Raw genomic sequence first — 19,023 nt, 5'->3', positions numbered from 1 at the left:
CTCCTTATTACCCTTCCCCATCCTGACAAAAGCAGCAATGGTTTATAATAATGAATTACACAGAGTGTATTCACTTATATTTTTTCCCCGCTCCATTACAAGTTTGAATGATGCAGCTATTCTGCAAGTTAATGCTATGTAATTGAATATATTATAATGGTATAGCCAATATAATTAACAATGGAGCATCTCCAAATAAAGTCGCTTAGCGGATGCTGCATATTTCTGTTTGGAGCGCTGTGTATTTATCACAGTCTAATTTTGTCTTTTTGGGGAACAACACCTGCAGCAGAATAAACCCACAAGTGAATCTGCAGTGAGCAGCACCGGGGATCCAATGCACAACAAGCGTTCCAAGATAAAACCAGATGAGGACCTCCCCAGTCCAGGTGCAGGAAATATGCAGGTACAGCATGCAGGTTTCATTAATCAGACTTCCATCTCATTGCCAGACAGAAGGCACATCTTATCTGTAGCACGTTTTAAGGCTTTCCACCCCTTTGTGGCCCTTGGCCTAGCATACATGGATTCACACTGCGTCAGTCCATAATACCAAGGGATGATTACAGAATCAAATGTAAACAATTATGACCTGGTTTGTTTTATATTTTTTGCTGGGGGACGGGGTGGGGTGAGACTTGCATCTGTGTATGTCTTTAGAGGAGTTTTCAATCCTCTGTTTGCTGTGGTGTATTTGGTGATAAAAGGTGAACCTGAGGCACTTAAGCCCTGCTTCAGCAGAGTATTTAAGCACATACTTAAAGTTACGCACATGCTTAAATCTCATTGGCTTTAACTGGACTTTGCATGTGCTTAAGTGCTTTGCAGATTCAGGGCTTCAGCATATGATTCTGATCTCATTTGCAATGCTTTTTCACCAGCATAACTCACTGACTTCAGTGGAGTTACTTCTGATTTACACTAAGGTAGGTGAGATCAGAATCAGGTCCTCAGTCTTTTCACTGAATCCATAAAACCAAAACCAAAGCCCATCTAAATCCTACATGGGGGTTTGAAGTGGAAAATAGCATGTCTTCATAATCTGAAACAAATGTTTAGAAAGACTCCTGACATCTGACTCTTAGCCTGAGCAAATAGCAAGCTGGGGAGAATGGGGCTCTGCTAGGAACTGAAGCTATACATTAAAAAACAACCACACACATACACACATTGTGGGGAAAAAAACAAATGAATCCATCAAGTATCCTGAAAATTATCAGTCTAATTTTGGAAGAAGTTTCGCATTCCGAGCCTATTACGGGATTCAGAATTGAAGTACATTTTAGATTGTTGATGATCTTGCTTGCAAGCACAGCCATAGTATTTGATCCCAATTCTGATCCCCTTACTCATACTGAATAATATCTCACTCAGTAATAATCCCATTGAAACAATTGGGACGACCCATATAATTAATCCAAGTATTAGAAGCAGGCCCTTTATGATTTTATTTTAATTTATTTCATTGTGACTCCCAGTTATTTTTTTTAAGAAGTTTTGACCCTTCCCCTCACCCTCTTCCACCTCTCATTGAGATCGAACGCCAGCAGGTTTGAATAATTTGGGACATGATCTGCCTTTTCTCTTTTCCTCGTCTATCAGTTTGTTTAACAAGGCACCATGTGAGGAGGTTCCTGCAGAAATGATCTGCACTGGATACTTCTGGAAAATATATTGTTAAAAAAGGGAGCCAGCTCTTAGAGAAATAGCCCATCTCCACTGTCTGGTTTACAAGGCCCACTCGGGGCTTTTGTGTTTTATCTGAATGTGGGTAATGAGCTGAATCAAGAGTAAATGAATCTAAATTGGGCTTTTCTTACTGTACCTTTCCTTTAATGTTGAAGTAATTCATCTTTCTTCCCCCTCTTTATCAGAGTTTCTTCTTGCCTCTCTTCACACCTGGATTGTTTTTTGTTATTTTTTTCCCCAGGAACAGCCAGAAGGAATGACCCTTGTAAAGGAGGAAGGGGACAAAGATGAAAGCAAGCAGGAGCCCGAAGTGGTCTATGAGACGAACTGCCATTGGGAAGGCTGTTCACGAGAGTTTGACACGCAGGAACAGCTAGTGCATGTAAGTTAATGGTATTCAGGAACTGGGTTTTAAAACTATGTGACCTTTTTCATGGGGGTCAGGTTCTCTGACCCTGTGCTGAGTCAAGTTTCTTAGCTAACAGCGTTGCAAACTGGAGAAGGGTTTATGAGTTTCTGAGAATAAAGAAAACTGTGAGCCAGAGTGCTTGACCTGTTCAGTCAGCTAAAGCTTAGTGTAAAATTCAATAAAGTCTTCAATAGAGAGTGTAATGGCTCTGATCCTGTAAGCCAGCAAACACTATTTTGAGTTAGAGACTTTGATAGTTATTGAGTAATAGTAAGCTGGACATGAATTATTATTAACCTTTACCCAAGTTTGATTTTTTTTCCTAAAGGGATTATTACAATAGAAAGAGGAGAAGGGGAAATTCTTCCCTCCCCCTAAGGATTTACAGTTTATTTTATGTATCAATTTACTGTTGTATGTGCACTGAGGTGGATTACTAGGCTGGATATGTATAAACTGGGTTACTGCAGTCCCTTGAATTAAGGTAAATCTTGTAGCCTTATTCATTCCAGTTCAAAGGTTAGTCACACACGCACACACCCCATCAACAAAATGTTCTTTGCATTGTTTACAACTGTGTAGCACACTTGGCTAAAAATTGTACCATCAAACTTAAGAATCTCTCTTAGCAAACATGCTCTTCCCCTATTTCTAGCCCATGGCAACTCTATTGACTGTACCTCTGTGAAATAATCAAATAGCCAAATAGTAGAACTATTTTAATTATGAACTTTTAAAAAATAACCTCCTGTGCCCTGACTGGGGATAGAGATGCAGACCAACATTACCAGATAAAGAGAACAGAGCATCAAAACCTTGCTGTTTCGTGAAAAAGCACCATATACAGTGCTGTATATTATGCATAATTCATTCTTTTATCGGGCCTATAGTATTAAAATAAGCCTGTTGATAAATGTACATTTTTCCAGGGTTTTTTTAATACATTCTAGAGCACCATAGGCCAGACTGGTGCAAATCGATAGATTGATGTCAATGGAGCTATGCCCATCTACACTGGCTGAAGATATTGCCCAATATGACTAAGGCTGCGTTAGCAATTTTCCGTCAAAACATATTTAATAGTAACAAATTCGTGATGCAGAAATTATTGCTGAATCACAGATTAGAATATTGACAAGTAGTTCAAAAGAAAATTTATTCCAGTGACATTATATTTCCACATTTTTACACAAGTGTAGTGGGATTTTTTTTTTTTTTGAGACCATGTGAATTATTCTTGAGCAGAGGTTAATATTTGTTTTAATGAAGAGTGACTGTTTCAACAGAAGACACAAAGACTTTGAATTTAGAAAATTAGGCCCCAATCCTGCAATTGATTGCGTGCAGACAGACTGTTGCAGCTACTAAAACACCCTCTTGAGTTCAATACGTTTCTATATGGCCACAGCAAACTACATATATGCTGATGATTGCAAGATTGGAGTATTAGGATGCCTGGGAAACATTTCTGAATATTTAGAAATGATCCAATGTTGATGATGAATCATTTCCACCAAAATGTTAGAACTAAAAGAGAAAGGCAGATTAAAAATGCCTTTGGTAGTGAAAAAAGAGGAAAGTTAAAATTTTTAAATTGTAGACATACAATCTAATTGAACTCTGCTGTGCATGTCATATAGCTAACATATTATAGTTTTAAATGGCACTGCAATGTGAGATTTTAAAAGTGGATATTGTTACTGATCTGATTTGTAGAAGGACCCCATTACACTGGTAAGAGCCAGCAGCAAGAATTACATGGAAATAGAATGTCTCTTATATTTGAAAGCGATGCCAGTATTTGATATGGGACCTCACAGCATTACAAAGAAAAAAATTCTCTGTGGCAGGGACTGTGTCTTCATATGTGTCTGGACATGCAATTCTGATTGGGGCCTCTCGACACAAATGAAATAATAAGAGCCATAATAGTAAATAATAATTATAACTGCCACTTCAAAGCAGTACAAATCAAACTACCAGAGTCAGCATGATCCAGTGGATAGAGCACTGACCTGGGAGCCTATTCCCAACTCTGGTATTGATCTGCTATCAGATTTTCAAAGGTTTTTAGGCGCCTAATATCTTAGAAAATCTGGCCCTTCACCTCCCTGAGCCTCTGTGTCCCACTTTTTGTCTCTCTTAGATTGTGAGCTCTTTGGAATAGAGACTGTCTCCTACTATGTGTACAGACAGCACGTAGCACAATGGGACCTAGATCTCTGCGGGTTCTAAGCACTTCTTTAATGGATATAATCGATACTTACAACTGGGAATTTGGCCAACCGCGTTTAATAAAAACAATATAATATTAATGACCGGAGGAGATTTTCAAAGGTGCAAATTGCATTTATGTGCTTAATTCCCACTGAAGGCGTTAGGTACCTAATTAGCATTTGGACTAGGGCTGTCAAGTAATTGCCGTTAACTCACACGATTAACTCAAAAAAATTAATCGTGGTTAATCACATTTTTAACAATAGAATACCAATTGAAATGTATTAAATATTTTTGGATGTTTTTCTACATTTTCAATATTGATTTCAATTACAACACAGAATACACAGTGTACAGTGCTCACTTTATATTATTATTTTTGATTACAAATATATGAACTGTAAAAATGATAAACAAAAGAAATAGTATTTTTCAATTCATCTCATACAAGTACTGAAGTGCAATCTCTTTATCGTGAAAGTGTAACTTACAAATGCAGATTTTTGTTGGTTACATAACTCCACTCAAAAACAAAACAGTGTAAAACTTTAGAGCCTACAAGTCCACTCAGTCCTACTTCTTATTCTGCCAATCGCTAAGACAAACAAGTTTGTTTACATTGACGAGAGAGAGTGCTGCCTGCTTCTTATTTACAATGTCACCTGAAAGTGAGAACAGTCGCTTGCATGGCACTTTTGTAGCTGGCATTGCAAGGTATTTACATGCCAGATATGCTAAACATTCGTATGCCCCTTCATGCTTTGGCCACCATTCCAGAAGACATGTTTCCATGCTGACAATGCTCGTTAAAAAAATAATGTGTTAATTAAATTTGTGACTGTACTCCTTGGGGGGGAGAATTGTATGTCTCCTCCTCTGTTTTTACCCGCATTCTGCATATATTTCATGTTATAGCAGTCTCGGATGATGACCCAGCACATGTTTGTTTTAAGAACACTTTCACAGCAGATTTGACAAAACGCAAAGAAGGTACTGATGTGAGATTTCTAAAAATAGCTACAGCACTCGACCCAAGGTTTAAGAATCTGAAGTGCCTTCCAAAATCTGAGAGGGATGAGGTGCGGAGCATGCTTTCAGAAGTCTTAGAAGAGCAACATTCTGATGCGAAAACTACAGAACCCGAACCACCAAAAAAGAAAATCAACGTTCTGCTGGTGGCATCTGACTCAGATGATGAAAATGAACGTGCGTCGGTCCGCTCTGCTTTGGATCGTTATTGAGCAGAACCTGTCATCATCATGGAAGCATGTCCTCTGGAATGGTGGTTGAAGCATGAAGGGACATATGAATCTTTAGCACATCTGGCACATAAATATCTTTCAACACCAGCTACAATAGTGCCATGAGAATGCCTGTTCTCACTTTCAGGTGACATTATAAACAGAAGCAGGCAGGATTATCTCCTGCAAATTGTAACCAACCTTGTTTGTCTGAGTGATTGGCTGATCAAGAAGTAGGACTGAGTGGACTTGTAGGTTCTAAAGTTTTACATTGTTTTATTTTTGAACGCAGGTTTTTTTGTACATAATTCTACATCTGTCAGTTCAACTTTCATGATAAAGAAATTGCACTACCATACTTGTATGAGGTGAATTGAAAAATATTTTTTTTGTTTTTTACAGTGCAAATATTTGAAATCAAAAATAAATATAAAGTGAGCACTGTACACTTTGTATTCTGTGTTGTAATTGAATTTAATATATTTGAAAATGTAGTAAACATCCAAAAATATTTAAAATAAATGACAGGTTTCAGAGTGGTAGCCCTGTTAGTCTGTATCAGCAAAAACAACGAGGAGTCCTTGTGGCCAGGGCCGGCGCTTCCATTTAGGTAACCTAGGTGGTCGCTAGGGCACTAGGATTTGGGGGGGGCGGCATTTTGCCGCCCTTGGCGGCAAATCGGCGGCGGGGGGTCCTTCCGCGCTCCGGGTCTTCAGCGGCAATTCTGCAGCGGGTCCTTCACTTGTCTGGGACCCGCCGCCAAAGTGCCCCGAAGACCAGGAGCGTGGAAGGACCCCTGCCTAGGGCGCCAAAAACCCTGGCGCCGCTCCTGCTTGTGGCACTTTAGAGCCTAACAAATTTATTTGGGCATAAGCTTTCATGGGCTAAAACCCACTTCATCAGATGCATGGAGTGGACTCCCGACCTGGTAAGGCAACTCCCATCTTTTCATATGCTGTGTGTTTATACCTCCTTACAGTATGTTCCACTCCATGCATCTGATGAAGGGGGGTTTAGCCCACAAAAGCTTATGCCCAAATAAATTTGATAGGCTCTAAAGTGCCACAAAGACTCCTCGTTTTTTTTTTTTGTTTTTTTTTAAATAAATGGTATTCTATTGCTGTTTAACAGCACGATTAATCGCAATTAATTTTTTTAATCGCTTGACAGCCCTAATTTGGACCTTTGAAACTCTCCTCCTACGTCTTTAATTTTATATTGCTTTTATTAAATGCTGTTGGTCAAATGCAGATGTTCCCCCTCTGAGGTTCTGACCTAGTGTGCAGTGTGTGTGCCCATGCAAATTAGGGTAAGATAGAATACGTGGTTGTCTACTGTGAGTATATTAATTCTAATTTAATATTTATGTGGGGACAGCAGCTGGAGGCCCAATCAGGATTGGGATTCCATTGTGCTAGACGCTGTTCAGACCCGTACAAGAACGTCCTTTTATTGGCATGAGTTTGCAATGGCTGTGTGACTCATACATGAGTGAGTTATGCAGGTCTTCACAAACAAGTATAAATAAAACCTCTGTGTCATACCATTCTACCATGTGCTCCATAAATTTCACGTATTTTACAGAAAGCAGAGAGCTTTAACATTTTTAAATAGGAACTGTAAACCTGCCACTGGGGCAGGACTGAATATTGGCCACTCTGCATCAGACCACTGTAGTTTTCGAGGAAACTCCATATTTAAGGAAAAGACAGCGTTCTTGCTCTAGCAGGTTGTTTTGTTTTAAACTGCTGAGGGGTTTGCTATGTTCAAATGAATTCCAGTGCAGAGGGATTAGTGGGCAGAGTGCAGGTGAAGTTGTGTGAAGGGCAGGCTAAATGCAATTTATCACATAGATATCATCACTACTTGTGGGAGAGGTACATATGTATTTGTATTTATCTGTGTATATCTTCTGATTCTACTCTTTCACTGAAGTAGCTCTATTGACTTCAGTGAATTTACTCTTGATTTACGCTGGTGAAACAATAGGAGAATCAAGTCATGTGTGTGTGCATGTGCACATAGGCGCACGTACTATTCTATAGAGATTTTAACAGGAAACTTCTCAACTTTAACTATAGTAGAGCTGGTGCTCTGCTACAATATAGATTATATAACATACACACAGACTATGTCTGTGTGTATATGTACACACAGCATATATATTACAGCACAATTAAGTCCAAATCTTAGGCATACTAATCACTATTTGATACTATTTTTCCTGCACTGCTTGTGTATCCTAATTTCCACTGTCATTAGTATGAATTGTGGGTACTCAACAAAAGCAGGAGCGGGTTCCAAGAGATGGTGTTTTCTTATTGAATTTATAAATAGAACTTTACTTGCTATGAATAAATAAATAAAAATATACACAAAAGAGGTGTTGTGGACCCACCCCAGAGGATTTGACACTGTAACAATTTCAGTGGTGGTTCATATTTTCAAGTGGTGTGTGCCACTTAGAACTCAGCATGGTTAAATTTTCATGATACATACACCAAGAGGCAAGGTGTTAAACCATTCAGATGCTGTGCTTTATTTATAGCACCTGTCCATCCTTTCCCCCTCCCCCCAACAGTTAATAGAAAGATTCATGATTCTTCATGGTTGTCTATCTCGTGTCTGACAGTACCGACTGCCCTGCTAAAGCAAGTCACTATCTATAATTGATATCCTTCTATGGAATAGGGTGCCGGCTGCAATTGAAGGGTTTTGCTGAAAGCTCTTAAATCCTGACAAGTTCTGCCCTTGTTCTGGTTCAGTCGCTGAGCTACACTGCTGGAATTCCAGGGCTATTTGAACTTGGTGCAAAAGGGATGCATGTGTTTCACATTAGCAAATCACAAAGTTGGAGAGCAGTATTAGGGCCTGGGCTATGTTCGCCTGCCAGGTACATTGCACTCCTGAAAAGCTTGCTTACTTCCATTACTGTTTGAACATGTGTGTTACATACTTTCTTCTGTACATCCTTCAAAAAAAACCTTATTTATTTTAGCACTTCAGTTTGCTGCTGGGGTCTTTATCATGCAGCTGTTTAATTAATTTCTCTGCCCAGCGAGATATTATAATTGGGCTTAGCTGAGCTCAAGTTTGTTTTAAATATTTGATAAATGTTCTCCAACGCCCAGAAGCTAATAAGATACTGTATATTTTTTTAAATCTGCTTTTTGTTGCAGTTTGTCTTCCTCCCACCCCACCCTCTAGAAATCAGTGAGACTAGAAAGAACAAAATATTGCAAAGGGGTTAGACATTAAAGATAAAAAATTGTTGAAGAAAATTATCCTTAAAGGAAACGACTGAAGTTATTGTTTAAATATTAACACAATGGCAATCAGAAAAATGCAACACTGTTTCTCATCCCTCCCCCGCTTGCTGTGTAGCCTTGATGATAATTATTCTTTTATTTGAAAACACAAATAGTTATACTTGAAGAACTATAGACCTATTTTGGTTAGTGTTTTCCCCTTAATCGCACAGCAGTAAAATCCTCTTATGGTTGTGTTTGATTATACGAGATCAAGAAGCCCTAAACTCAGACTGACAGCATACATTTTGCATTTTAGTTTTTTGAATTCTTCCTGTGCATTTGCAGGGCTAGGCTGCCGGATTTGCTCCCCCAAGGGTGAACAGATACCATTGCCCTTGCACTTCACTGAATGCAAGCCTGCTATTGTAACTAGCACTTGTGTGCAGGCAGTGGGAAGGCTGCTTGTACTTTATGCACACCTCTTGGCATATACACAAGGGTCAGCCACAATCTGGCCCTTAATATTTACAAAGGCCAATCTACGATATGCAAAATGGCCTGTGCCCAATAGGACTTGCCAGGTATTGGAGCCTTTCAGAAGAACCAACATGTGGCATTTCCTTCATTGACTTTCCTCCAGATTCTTCCTTTGAGGCAGAGGGTTGCACCTCGCTCTCACAAAAGAAGCAGGGGGTTCAGCTCCCAAAGCCAGCCCATGCCCCCAGATCAGGGCTACCCACCAGGACATATAGGCCAAGCTTTTCAGAAGTAACTAGTGATTTTGGGTGCCGCAATCTCTGGATACCTGATCTGCGACATCTTAAATTAAGCCTGATTTTTCAGACACTGCTAAGCACTCATCCACTGAGTATCAGGCCCCTTTAGAGTGACTCAAGTTGGGAACCCAAAAATGGAGGCACTGGAAATCACTAATCACTTTTAAAAATCTTGGCTATTCTGCTTCTGCACTGCCTCCTGGTGCTGCTTCTGTTCCCTTTCGGAATGGCTGTGGTGGGCAGGGATTGGACAAAGCTTCCCTTAGCTACCTACAGTGTTCCAGGGCATGGAAGGGACTCCACTCCCCATGCTGTGACTAGGGGCAGGTTACTGACATGAATAAGAACTATTCGCATGAGTAAGACATTGCAGGGTCAGGCTGTGACTGAGCATGTGAGACGCACCTGCGTGCACATTCAAGAAAAGCTCCTTGAAAATCTTTTGGCCAACAGAACAAACAGAGCTGCGTGGACCAGGACGGCAGGGTTCCACTGACAACAATTTAGCTGTGCATTAGCATCTTATTTTAAATAGGCAGTTACAAATACAGCCCTTCTCAAATGTATTCTTTCTTTCTTTTCTTCAGCGCTGACAGTGCGTGTGGTACTGTATGTAAAGGCATGGCCCCAGGAATTGAGGGGCTAAACGATCTAAAGGAGCCTAATGACACGTGTATTTAATGTATTTTTTATTTGAAAGGACTGTTTTCAGTGTGCTTTGCTATTATTTTATTCAGTTATATTTCAGTATCACCTAGCGGCCTCCACAAGGTCAGAAACTCATTGTGCTTGGCAGTGTAAATACATGACAGCCCTTGCCCTGAATAGCTCAGGTACATTTCCTTTCAGTTGAAATGACTGAAGAATAGATTTGACCATTATTTTAATTGTTATTTTCTAGGTGGAGCGTTTTATCTATAACTAGCAATGTTATTTTTCCCTTGTTGGGTCTGGACTTTGCTCATTTTCAAAATGTGGACAATTAATATAAGGGAAATCTTTTTCACAGTAGGGTGACCTGAGTCGAATCCAGATCCTGAACTTGATGATGGGGTTGGGGGGATGGGGAGCTTTTTAGAGGTAAGAGAGAGCAATGGAAAGGTTTTTCAACACCTCCTCTGTGTGTTTTGTAGCTGTCTCCAGATCTTGGATGATAGTAAGGGGAGGCACATGCATAGAGGGTCTTCGGTGAATTTTTAGTTCTTAGATTTTGAATTCCTCCCCCCCCCCCCCCCCACCTTTTTTTTTTTTTTTTTAATGATTATGGGGAAATTATACCCCCCTTCTTTCACAGGTTCATATGGCACAGGCTGCCAACTGCCCAGCTAGAGTGTATTTGTGTGGAGTTGTTGTTTTAGAGCACCAACATGCTTTCTAGAGCGTAAAAAGGCACATCTCTGCCCAACGCAGTTGTGCTCTCTCTCTCTCTCTGACACACGTTCTCTGTTTAGGCATATAGTATAGAATGTTTTGTTGAAAAATATACTAGTAAATTACATCCCGGACCTCTAACCCCTATCAAAAGTAACTGTGTAAGTGCTCTTGGTTTCAAGGCTAAGTAACTCCAGACTCACTTAATGGCTGCTACACAGCTGTTTTCCACGTGCAGCATGCAAAGTCAATAGCCGTGAGGGCCTGGCACATCCCCTGTCCATCTTCAAAATGTCTGCAGGCAGCCCATGTATTAGACATTCCTGCCTTTTGCAGCCCAGGGCTGTGATTAGAGTAAGCACTGCTATATTAGCTACACTTTCTTACTCACAGGAGGCCTGATCCAAAGCTCAGTGGAAATACTCACCACTGATGCCAGTGGACTTTGATTCAGGTTCCCTAAGTGGTCTATTACATAGTGTGTATAAGCTGGTAGCCCTGAATTATCCCTATGTGGAGTATGGCCTTCAGTGAACCAGCGAGGGGAAAAAAGGTTGAGTTGTTCTGGTTGCTTTTATTTTTTAAATAGAAAGAGGGTTACAAATAAACAAACCACCCTAATCTGTGAGGAATTAAAAGGGGATTTAGAGAGAGACATGTAATCATTTCAATTTTAATTGCTCTATAATTAGCATTTCTCTTTCAGCATCAGTAAAACTTGTTGTTAACCTACTACTGCTTTTCGTTTGCGTTGCTGGAGCCAGTTAAACTGAAAGGAAACATGAGCTGCAAAACACAGTTTAACTAGCACAAGTGGGCACACAGATGGGAAGGACCAGGTATGATAATGAACAAGGGGATTGGTTGTGCTTTTTGAGTGCAAAAACGTATAGGGGAGTCTTGTTGAAATGAATATTATTTTGCATGTCCAGTGGTTGGTTTGGGTAGCTGTGCAGTCACACTGGCAACTTCTTTCTTGTTTTAGTTATACTAGTCAGGCGATTTCCAACGTTTATTCCATGTGTGAAATAGCGGTTGAGGACCAAATCCTGAATATCTTGCCTGAATAAACAGTGCTTAGACAAATGTGCTGAAAAGGCATGGGGCAGAGCAATGGACTATTCAGCACCCATGTATCATAGCTGGTGCATAACTGATTGTATCCGCTAGTCCAGAGTGTTGGGAAGGGCACAGTAGGCCCAACTTGCTGTCATCCCCACCATAGGGGACCTGGGCCAGCAGATTTATCCTGGTTGAAATTCACTCCTGTGCAAAAAGTTGCTGTAGAGCTTGGCTCTGCCATAAAATAGTGTAGTATCCACCTAGTGCAAGTTCTCCACTGTCTGGCACCCCACATCCATCAGAGGAAATGCAGTGTTTCTGCTGTGCTTTGCCTCCCACATGGCCTACAGGGTAGAAGGCAGGGTTTACTCCACAGTGCACACATGAAAAGCTAGCTTCAAAATCTTTGATATCAGGGCCCCATTTTCCACATTGGCCACCCAAACTGTGCCTGAAAGGTTTGCGTGTGTAGTGATTGCTCCTGGGAAAACTTAATCTGTGCGGACCAGGTTATTACATGTGTCAATGCTTGATCATGCATAGAAATGGCAGTTTTGCATGTGCAAATGTAGGCTTGTGGGAATGCAGTTAAATTTAGCTGATGCATTTTAGACAGTTCTAAGAATTTGACACTAAAGTTTCAGTTGCTCCGTTCCCTTTATTCTATCTTTTTTTCAGAACCTTTTGTTTGTGTAACCTCTTAATAGAAACAAGCAGCGGATCCTTTTATCCTAATGGAATAAATTCAGTGTTTTTGCTCTGAAGCGTTTATGCACGTGTGACTTTTCCTCAAGGTGCTGGGTATCTAATCTATAAAATGAATGGGTGGTGTTTTTGTCAGGAGTGGGTAGGTTTGGTGGCTTGTACTGTAGGTATGAGGTCTGCATATACCATTCTTACATGTATCACTGGGCTGAGATGCTGCAGTTCTTAGAGTAAGATAAAGTAGTCAAGCTGAAAATGAAACAAAGCTCTAACTGTATTCCTCCTTGTGTTTAGCAGAGATAAACTTCAGTGGAGTCTCAATGCTGCTCCTTTTGGCTTCTGGCAGCAGCTTTAATTGGTAAAATGCAGATTTTTTTTTTGATCAAGAGAGGATTATTCTTGTTATCAGTCTGGAGCATCTTATTTCAAGATGAAAAGGCTTTGCTGAATTACAGATGCCAACATTTTTACAAAGCACTTTGGCGATTGACATCTCAAAGAGAAAGTATGATTTATTAGCCTATAATGGCTAACACTGAGCGCTGGTCTAGGTCCCACTGATTTGTGAAATTGCTTAATATGAATTGCCTTTTGGTGTAATTCAAGCCCCAGGTTTCTCAAATAAACTTAGTATATAAAGTGTATGTAACATTTTGTATCTGCAAGGGTGGGGGGGGGGAAAGGATGAGGAACAAAAAACAAGAGAAAGAAAGAAAACCTGCTTTTAAATCCATCTTGGTGGTGCTTTTTACAGTAGTTTGGCTGATAAGCTGGCAGGGTAAAGATTAATAACAAGGCTTGTCGCTATCAGTACCTGCTTGTCGATTCTCTGTAACAGGGCTGTCTGTTCAGCATGGAAATTATTGATTAAGTAAAAATTGCTATTAGATTGTGATGTGATCCATAATCACAAACAGTGGTGGACATTCCTCTTTCACATCCCGAGCCATGCATCAAGTTTTCCCTTCCAGTAATTTATATTGTGCTGACACTCCCGCTCATTAGGCTTATCCTCTCCTACACGTGTCAAGAAAGCACTAAAAGAATGAACAGCAGCAGCACGACGGCAGGTGGGAACATACTAAATTTTCAGGTAGAAGGAGGAGGTTAAACAGCTCAGCTAGTTCCATCCATTCCTTTTCGTTAGCAGCTTACCCGAACAGTGCTTTTCTCCAACCATGGGCCTGATCCAACTTCCACTGAATTTAGCGAGTGTTTTGACATACGTTTCAATGAGAACAGGATCAGGCCCCACAAATATCAGGCCTCTAAACGCTCATTATTCCATGTGATTCTATTATGCAGTTGTCACTTACAGTAATTACCGTACGTGGCTGAAGTTCACCCAAGCCCAGAAGGGAACAAGACCCCATAGCAGGGTTGGATAGGAATAGGGCAATGCAGACAGCAGTGAAGTCAAATGAAGTCTGCACCCTCCTTTGCATCTTGGAGCCTGGGGGACAGTGGGTGAGTTAAGACATAGTCTTCTATGTTGCCTTAGTTGAGAGGCTTCCTGAATTTAGGATTCCTGAATTAGGGTTGCTTCGGTTAAGGCTTTGTCTTTTTCTCTCATTTTATTTTTTCTTAAAATCAGAGAAATTAAATGCAGCAAACTAATGTTAAAATCATCATCATTAACATTATTACTACTAATTCTCTTACTGCATTTATATAGCTAGTATCAGTGCACCGTTTACCTATGATTTTTACACTGTAAAACATTCCAATTTTGCCATAACTAGATAACAGCACCTCAGTATTTGTACTATTCCTTATACTTCTGTATGCTCAGTTTAAGGAGTACTGCAAATATTGAGTTTATTTAGTTATCTAGGACTATTAGCAAGTTTCTAAGTATGACCACTCTGGTTCAAATTAAGAGAATACTACATTTTTTTTTTCAAACAGGGAGCATATGCCTTGCACACTTACCCCTACCTCTGTACAATAGAACCACTTTCTCTGAATGGATCAGAGCCAGGAGATTACCAGCCAGGAAATTATTTGCCAACTCTTAAGAGTTAGTAAAAAGCCTGAACAAATCACATACTAAAGGCACCAGGCTCAGGCTCTGATGGCTTTTGGATGAGTAAGCATTACAAAGCCACAGGCTGGTCACCAAGAATGCCCTTCCATTGGCTCCTGCAGATTTCTTTCTAGGCTAGCACATTCCTGTCAAATTCCAGTGGCCACAACAGGGCATAGGGAGAGGGATGATCATTGAGATAACCCAGACCTACATTAGCTAGGGTTTTATATAATAGTAACTTCACCTGGAAGTGAATTAACAGAAATATATGCTCTTCAGTTCTCTCCTATATACGGCAGGCAATTGTGTTCTGTGCTACCTGACACTTATGAGTAGCCTTCATAGCCTTAGGCTGAGTGTGTTGCAGTAATCTGGCTTTGAGCTGGCAAGGCAAGGATTACTGTGTTGTAGTCTGTATCTGAGAAGAAGAAATGCAATCTTCTCGCCAGCAACAGATGAAAGGAAGTATTAGTGGTCACTGCTTATGTCTGGGAGTCCGGGAGGAAAGGTGAAACCAGCAAGACCCTAAGATTGAACGCCACTTTGACAAACTGAAGACAGATGCTCTGACAGCGGATGCAATCGCCATCGATTCCTCAAAATGCTTCCCACTCCTAACAAATATCACACCCATACCATCTGGATTGATCCTGAGCCATTTAGCCTTCATCTCAGTCCCTGTTTCTGCTATACATTGGGAAGACAGGGAAACACCTCTGTCCAAATTCCCTGGAAAGGAGACTTATCAGGTGAAATCCTGGCCCTATTGAAGTCGATGGCAAAACTCCGATTAAGTTCAATGAGGCCAGGATTCCACCCATTCTATCTTAGTCTCATCGACATATTAATAAAATGCTTCACAGTTTCCCTTGGTGGCTTTACATGCATAGTGAACAAGACAGGTGACATGCCCACAGATGGTTTTGGGGGTTGAGTCATGGAAAGAAAAAATGGGAGGTTGGGCTGTGGTTTGGGGGTGCAGCAGGGATGGTGAGAGGGTGCTGAGGGCTGATTGTAGAGCTGGTGACAATGTTTGTTGGGAGGAGTGGCTGGTGCTGGGTGGGAGATGTAACTATAGCCACAAGAGTCAGTGGATACCGACGTTATAAGGGTTATAACCTTTTGTAGCCCTGACCCATGTTATATGACAAGCTCAAAAGAGAAACCTTCCAAGAGCTTGAGAGATTAATTCTAAATAGATAGCCAGGAGAAAAAGCCCAGGTCCAAGCGTAATGCCTTATGGGGACTGTAGAAGTGATATTGCTGCATATGATGAGATTACACAAAGGATGCTGTTAACATGTGACCAGAAATATCCACCTGTGATTGAGAAGACCAGAGCCAGGGATGTCTCATTCTGGTTTAGGCCTGGATGATGCTATTGATGATGACACAGCGTTTCTTTTATTACCTATGGGTATTACAGTAGGTTCTCTCCAGTTCGTCATCTCCTCTATCATGAAACAAGTTTTAAATATATACATTATCTGCTAAAGATTTCCCTAATACTTGGCCACTTCCTTCATAGCTCTGGGATAGATCTGGTCCATTTTTTTTTATTAGCAAAAAGTGGATCAGTGTCTGTCACTTAATTTAACCTGCAGTTTGTAAAGAAAGTCGAGATAGACTTAGAATCCCTGCTATGTAGAGGTCTAAAATTGAAGATGAAGCACCAACATTTTCATTCTGTAGATGATTTGGATATGATCATATTGAATGACAGAACTCTCTTTAAAAAGAAAAATGTTCTTTTATTGATTTATATGGGAAAATCCTGTTGAGGAACCCACCCCCTCTCTTATTCTAAGGGGATCAGTGGTAGCAGTACAGGGATTAGTTACAAACTATGAAAAGCAATGGGAATGATTCATGGCTTTGCAGAATCTGGTCCAAGTCTGAACTGCTGGACTAAAAGAATTACATATCATTCAGCAAGTACCATATATATGCTCAATGTTTACATACATATGTTTAACATACTCTAATTAGCAGATTGCTTTAATTGTCCCTTGCTTTCCTTGCTGTCTATCTTTCCCCCATTATGTGCATAAGATTTTCAGTAAAATAGTAGAGCAAAATTTTCTTAGGGCAGCATATACTTTGCTAACCTCTGCGTGTAGATAGATGACCCATTGTACTAGTGTGGGTGCTTGGAACTCTTCAAAATCTTATTAAAAATACTACTCTGTAGCTTTGCCTTGTTTCATCATACCATAGCATTTCTTAGATTTATAAATTGGCTCATGGGATTAAGAAGTTTGTCTCTGCTAATATAAAATGATATAAAGCTGCTGGAATATATGGTTACATTTTAACTCAAAGAGCCTGTTGCTCTGAACCTGCTTGAGGTCTCTTTTTCAAAACCTTGCCTTAAACTGCAATGTAATTTTCACAGATTTTTCTCATTAAAGCTGCACAATTTATGTAACGCAATTTATTAGTTTTCATGCCTGAAACTTTTTCCCCTTCTGCATCTTTACTAGTCCGAGTTTATTTCTCGGCTGTGTTGGCTTGATCTGCATTGTGAAATGTGACAATGCAGAAGTTTTAAGAAAAATATTATTACTTTTGTTTTGGTTTGAAACCAAAGTACAGGAACAGATACAATAATAGCTGCCTAAGCCTCACCTCAGCCAAGAGCTCCGTTCAGAACCTTATAGTCTTTAATGGGCTGTCTGCTGGCATAAGAGTCGTCCAGAACGGGGCAGCTTGCAGGATCAGGGTCTAAATGGCTTCAGTAGAAACGATGGCTAGAATTTATTAAAGGGGAACAATATGGAAAAAGTAGTTAATTCACTTTTAATATATACAGTAGGTCTGATTTCATAGATTCATAGATTCATAGATTCTAGGACTGGAAGGGACCTCGAGAGGTCATCGAGTCCAGTCCCCTGCCCGCATGGCAGGACCAAATACTGTGATTTCCATTGAAATCACATGAGCTATGGCTGCAGGAAGGAGACCTATAGATTTTTGTCATCTCTCTTGCAGTAGTGTGAGGAAAACATCCAAAGTATGAAGCTGTCCTACCTAGTAGGTGATAGGATGTTGTTACAAAACCAGGATGGTATTTTCATCTTTCATAGTATTTTCAAATAAAATGAAATACTCTATTGACATACTGTATATTCTTACTTTACTGTCCCCTGCACTAAGCAGAGTTCTCTAAAAAAGCTAGAAATGGCATATATACTTTTAAAAAATGTTACATTAAAATCTGCAGCTGTGTTAAGTGCGTGGAGCAGTTCGCATGCCTATTTTTCATGTATGTTTTTGTTAACGGTTGTATGCGGCTTTATAGTGGGTTCCTTATTGCAAAGAAAGAAGTGAGATATTGTTCATATCTGATACTGAGTATGTGGATTTTTTTTAGTAGGTAAAAACATGGGTTTCCTGGAAATACTACAACGGTGGCATGCTACAACCATTTTATTCCCAATATACAAAGATCATTAAAGATGTGAATCTTGGATTTGAGCCTAAGGTTATACTGTATCTTTCCATATTCAATCACTCATAACATCAACTAAATTATGTATTTGCTGGGCAGCGTTCTGAGATGAGCTCACTCATTCTGGTTGGTCAATATGTGGTTTAATTACACAGACACTGGAGAATGCAGTCCTGCAGCTTCTCCCCCACCAAGCTATGGTCCCAATTCTGCCCTTGCGTCCATGACTGCAGTTCCTATTGGCTTCCATGAGAGTTGTGCCTGTGTGACTGAGGCCAGAACTGAGTTCTGTGTGTGGAGTAGAACCTACTTATATGAGCAAATCCTTCTCTATGTGCACTTATACTACAGAACTGTTCCCCTATGGTAGCACTAAGACTGTTCTGGCTTTCTTGTGCTCCACTCTGTGAGGTGCGTAGGCTGGTAGATCCATGTAGAATCCTTGCTTCACCCTCCAGGCTCAGCATCACACAAGGTGCCCTTATGGAGTAATTAGACCATGTGTGTGTATGCACGTGCACTTGAGAGGACTGCCCCAAATCCAGCTCACCAACCAGGGTTAGGATACAGGATTCCTTCAGTGGTTATAGCCAGGAATAGCAGCCTCTGCCAATCCACATAACTTGCACTAGGTGCTGGTGCACTGGATCAACCTAAACCCAAAGCAAACAGTCCCTGCCCCTACCACTCTTCCCGGTGCTAGCCTGTTTGGGCCAGCCTGGAGTCATCCTTCACTGGCGGAGGGTTTAGCGATCACCTCCACATGGTCCCCTTTCTTTCCACTAGTATGTCTAGTGATCCTTGGGTTATGCTCAAGGCATT

At 40.5% G+C, this 19,023-nt stretch overlaps 1 protein-coding gene across 1 annotated transcript in view; it reads left to right on the top strand.

Moving 5' to 3' along the window:
- Positions 1-19,023, top strand: part of LOC113407043 (transcriptional activator GLI3) — a 248,807-nt gene that overhangs the window by 206,213 nt on the left and 23,571 nt on the right. The window contains exons 9-10 of the mRNA XM_026654133.1: positions 290-406; positions 1,931-2,071. Coding sequence (XP_026509918.1) covers positions 290-406; positions 1,931-2,071 — 258 coding nt within the window. The remainder of the gene's footprint in view (positions 1-289; positions 407-1,930; positions 2,072-19,023) is intronic.

Source organism: Terrapene carolina, unplaced genomic scaffold (assembly GCF_002925995.2).
Source record: "Terrapene carolina triunguis isolate 2854851 unplaced genomic scaffold, T_m_triunguis-2.0 Scaffold182, whole genome shotgun sequence".
NCBI lineage: Eukaryota > Metazoa > Chordata > Testudines > Emydidae > Terrapene > Terrapene triunguis.
The sequence above is the reverse complement of the archived record's forward strand: the minus strand, read 5'-3'. Positions and strand labels throughout refer to the sequence as shown.